This window comes from Notothenia coriiceps, unplaced genomic scaffold (genome assembly GCF_000735185.1).
Source record: "Notothenia coriiceps isolate Sejong01 unplaced genomic scaffold, NC01 NC01_scaffold00013820, whole genome shotgun sequence".
NCBI lineage: Eukaryota > Metazoa > Chordata > Actinopteri > Perciformes > Nototheniidae > Notothenia > Notothenia coriiceps.
In genome coordinates this window covers 3,518-8,683 of record NW_011346521.1, presented here as the reverse complement: position 1 = coordinate 8,683, position 5,166 = coordinate 3,518, and the positions used below count along the sequence as shown (strand labels likewise).

General features: G+C 41.9%; 1 protein-coding gene across 1 annotated transcript in view; it reads left to right on the top strand.

Annotated features, from left to right (window-relative positions):
* The window catches only part of det1 (DET1 partner of COP1 E3 ubiquitin ligase), a 7,660-nt gene continuing 2,494 nt past the window's right edge, over nucleotides 1-5,166 (top strand). Inside the window, 4 exon segments of the mRNA XM_010774312.1 lie at nucleotides 1-30; nucleotides 3,196-3,550; nucleotides 4,151-4,417; nucleotides 4,969-5,114. Of these exon segments, the coding sequence (XP_010772614.1) occupies nucleotides 3,302-3,550; nucleotides 4,151-4,417; nucleotides 4,969-5,114 (662 nt within the window). The 5' untranslated portion in view covers nucleotides 1-30; nucleotides 3,196-3,301.

Genomic DNA, 5,166 nt, shown 5'->3' with positions numbered 1-5,166 from the left:
CGCTTCACATTTGGCTTTTAAATACTACATGTGAGTAACTTTGTACCCTCTCACGGTTTAGTGATATACTTAGCGGTATCTGCTCTTCACTGTCGAGTTGGCTGAGCTAATGACACACCTCTCAGGGTGTTAGCCCTGCAATGAATCACACCTGACTCCTAAAAGAGAAGATCCTGGCTCCTATTTCTGCTAAAGACTATTCTGTGTTTCTGTGCTCTTTTATATCCTCACTTAGCTACACTCCTAAGGTTATGTGCATTAAAAATCAGTTAGCTTGAAGCTCAGGAAATTGATAACTGTTTTCCAATTCCAAAAGTGACAGTGCTGAAACTCAAAACTGTAAAGTATTCAAGTATTCAGTCTGACACTGATCTATGCAACATATGTTTTAGAGGACACTGAAAAAAAGGCTGACAGGGAGATTTTCTGATTTATACGGAGCCCCTAAAGCAGGGGTGTCAAACTAAAATACACAGTGGGCCAAAATAAAAAAAATGGGTACTAGTCGAGGGCCGGACTGGTTCAATCTTTATTGCAAAACGTATTGAAATGAACTTATTGCACATATTAAACCTGGAATTAACAAAGCTTAAATTATTGCCTATAAAAACAACATTACACATTAAATAATCAGTTGCACTCATTTCTTATGGCTCTATCTGCTATCTGAGTCATTTCTTAGGATTACATTTTTCCACAGGCCAACAACAGCTTCAAAAAAATAATTTCCCTCAAAGAAAAAACCAAACATGCCCTGTTGTCGCAAGAAACAGATACTTGGCATCTCATCTTGGGTGCAAGTTCATCAATGTTTGGGCTCAGGCTCTGAGCTGAGGAAACCCTCAGGATTGAGTGAAGGTGTGCGTGCAATATACCGGAGGGCCAGATCTAATAGTAATTAAATAATTATCCTGCGGGCCGAAATTAAATCCACCACGGGCCTGATTTGGCCCCCTTGCCTTGAGTTTGACACATGTGCCCTAAAGGGACATGAAAAAACTGAGAAAAAAAAGTCAGGATAACGGGTTAGTGGGTGTTTCTTACGGCCCGTCCACACAGCGGCGTGCGTTGAAAGCTTCACCATTCACTTTGAATGGGGTGACGTCACTTTTCGCCGAACTGCATTGTGGGAAGCGAAGCGGAGCTTTGCTAGGGTGGCTCGCTGCAAAAGTTGCAATGTTCAACTTTTGAAGCCTCGGCAGAAGCGTCAGCCAATCGAATCATATGCCTATACAAGCTTAGTCAATCAAACCGCTGCTTGTGTGTCCGGGGCGGGAGATTCATGTGATTGGTTGTTGGTCGAGTTTCAGACACGCCCGCCGGCAAGCTTCAACGCACACCGCTGTGTGGACGGGCCGTCAATGTCGAGGACGCTTGCTTGGTAGCACATGTACCTCCAATTCACTTGCTTCAGAAGCGAGGCAAGAATCCTTCCTAGCCTCGGAAAACGAAGAATTGTGGAACAGCCTAACGGCCCGTCCACACGGCGGCGTGCGCTGAAGCTTCAACGCTTCTGCCCATTTACTTTGAATTGGGTGACGTCAGGCTTTGCCGAACTGCATTGTGGTCGCTTCGCTTTGCTCGCGTTTCTCGCTTCAAAAGTTGAGCAATGTTCAACTTTTGAAGCTTCAACGGAAGCGTCAGCCAATCAAATCATATGCCAGTTCAAGCTCTAGCCAATGAAACCGCGTGCTTGTGTGTCCGGGGCGGGAGATTCATGTGATTGGTTGTTGGTCGAGTTTCAGACATGCCCACCGGCAAGCTTCAACGCACGCCGCCGTGTGGACGCTGTGTAACAGGTGTGGTGGTGTGCGTCATATGCGTGGCCCCGCATTAAATGGAGAGCGATTTCCGCCAAAGATTTGGAAATAGGTCCGTGCGCAAAGCTTTGTGGGGATTTTAAGACCGGAGGCTACACATGTGGAGCCTCGAAATGTCTTGCTATGAAGTACACCGGCCTCGGTAGAATTCCAAGTATGCTGGACATTGGAACAGTCCTTCGGCGGCACTCGATGACATAGTATGCTTGAAATAGTGGCTCTGGAGGAGCCTTCCTCGACATTGAGAAACACCCACTTTTTACTTTTAACCTTTTACGCACTGCCTACACTGTGTTTACCTTCATTCGAACAGCTATAAAGAGTGACTGGCTGTTACGTTTTAACCAAGGTCACCAAGGCATGATGGGCGGACTGGGACTAAAAATCAGCCCGGGAATCTCACCCAGCCCAGCCCACGTAAATTGTCAACGGGGGCGGGGGCTAGTGAACTGTCAACGGGGGGGAGCTTCGCTGCGGGGAAACGGTGGACCGAGTGGCCCGATCGGGGTGGACCTAGTGGACTGAGAGTCACAGACATTAATTTATAGATCAAAGCAGACTGGTTCACAGACTCTCCTGTTTGCCAATCCGGTGCTTAAACAAATAGCTCTACACCCCTGGCCGAAATGTCCTTAAAATTAAGTCTGAATTTGAAATATATCTCAAATAATGTATGCACTGTCATGTCCCCACATAAACATAACAGTCTGCAATAAAATGGTTGTCTCCTGTGCGCTCCACTTCCTCCTTGGCGCACCGGTAACTTTCTCAAAAAAATAATTAAATAAAGTCGGGATAACGGGTTAATTTCTCGTGCTCACAAGAAACGCTCTCGTGCGCACGAGATACTAACCCGTTATCCCGACTTTCTTTTTTTCATGTCCCTTGAGGGGCTCCGTAGATTTACACCTGAAAACAAGAATTCTTTAGAAATCTATTGGTGTTTTCTCTGGTTTGCATAAAAGCAAATCTGGTTGTATCTCAGTCTCAAGAAGATGCTTACATTCTCTGACCAGCTGTCAAGGAAAGCAAAGGATTTTTTGGGGTCATTTATAAAAATGGGACATTTTCAAACTTGCCGAAATAGCAAATATTTTGTTTTTCGCAGATTCAACGACAAATTAACAGCTTAAGGTTTATGACATTTAATGCAAAATGCAGGGGTAAGTTATCTATGTATATGTAAGAAAGAAAAAAAAATACAATAAAAACTAACTTTAATGGCTAATAAGATATGTAGTTAGTTATATGTTTTTGTTACGCAAAACAGTATATCTGTTATAAAAACTGTAATGTATTACTGTGTTTTCAGCAAGTAATTTTTTTATTTCTCAACTGATGAAAAAAACAACTAAGTATTTTTTCCTCTCTACAGAAAACACCATAACAGGAGTGCCCTTGTGATGTAGTCGTTTCTACGTACCGGCTTCCTGTCTATCTACCTTCTGAGAAGGATTTTAGATCACCCTCTAATCACAGCGATGGATGAGGAAATCCAAACTCTGAAGCCCAGGCGGATCCAGAATCAGAACGTGGTTCATCGTCTCGAGAGGCGGAGGATCTGCTCGGGCCGCCCCGGAGCTCACTGGTACAGAGTCCGCTGCTTCCACCAGAACCTTTTCCCCAACTTTACTGTGGTCAACGTAGAGAAGCCCCCCTGCTTCCTGAGGAAGTTCTCACCAGATGGACGCTGCTTCATCGCCTTCTCCTCAGACCAGACTTCTCTGGAGGTAAACCGCTAACTTTTTTCCAGCCATATTTCCCTCCTCTACATTGGAGCTGATCTGGACCTTCCCCCAATACTTTGTGTGTCTCCCTCGTCTCCTCACACATTTCGCACACATCAAAAAACCATACACTTATAAATTATCCTTATTTAATTTAGTTGTATTCATAATTGTATTTTTTATTTACCATATTATGTATCTTTTATATTTTTAATCCTTTTAAAACAAAATATTATTATTTATATTCATATTTCTCACACACCAAACAACCATTATCCATATTTAATTTAATTATTTTTCTTTTTAATTTGTTTTATTTACCAATTTATTTATCTTTTATGTTTTGAATGATTATTATTTATATGAGTCGATTTTTCTGAATTTGTTTTCATCCGTCTTACTTTAGGCTATATACTGTATGTGACCTTGCACTTCTCTTCACCTATCCTGTGATTATTTATTCGCCCAATGAAAAAAATTAAGTTGAATGAGTTTAACTCCCAATCCTCAAAAGCAAACCACCCAGACTGGAACAGACTTCTGACTAACCCATTTACCTGAGACAAAGAAATAAAATGTTCTCTCTGTATGTTCCTCCCATAGATTTATGAATATCAAGGCTGCCAGGCAGCTCAGGACCTGCTGAGGGGCCAGGAGGGAGAGACCCTCCTGACGGCCAATGACCAGCGTTCCCTCAACATCCGGGGCCGTCTGTTCGAGCGCTTCTTCTCCTTGCTCCACGTCACTAATGTGGCCTCCAACGGAGAACACCTGAACCGGGAGTGCAGCCTCTTCACTGACGACTGCCGCTACGTCATCGTCGGGTCGGCCGTGTACGTCCCGGAGGAGCCGCCGCCCTACTTCTTTGAGGTAAAAACACCATCACACTAACTATATATGTACTGGGAAACTCAAAAATAATTAAAACAACCATATTTTAGCATGGTTTGAAAGATTAAGATTATAATATTTGTGCTTTTATAATATATTATAATATGTGTGCTTTTAATGAATTAGCTAGAGACGAGTCCCCAAACTCACTACACATGAAAATTATAATCCAATATCAATATCCTGCCATTATCTTTATATAATATTGTATTCTTTTTTTGTAAAATGTTATCTTTATTTGACATTTTTCTTTAAATTCTTATCTTTATAAGACTTTTTATTTTATCTTTTCGTTGTAGATACTTCCTTCTTATGTTTATATACATATTATTTCTTTCATTTATCTTTTATTACATTTTTTCTAAAATGGAACAGCTGTCATAAAACCCAATTTCCCCCAGGATGAATACATTATTTCTGATAGTGATTTTGATCTTTCCCCTCTTAATAAAATACAAAAAGGAAATAAAATCAAACGTATTAAAATGTCCTTAAATATTTCCTCTCATCTATGTTTCATCTCCCTCCAGGTGTACCGGAACAACGAATCTGTGACTCCCAACCCCCGCTCCCCTCTGGAAGACTACTCCCTCCACATCATTGACCTCCACACTGGCCGGCTGTGTGACACCCGCTCCTTTAAGTGTNGTTAATAACGCGTTAACACAAAAAAAAATTAACGCCACTAATTATTTTAACGCGATTAACACATGTGTATTTTTTGTCCT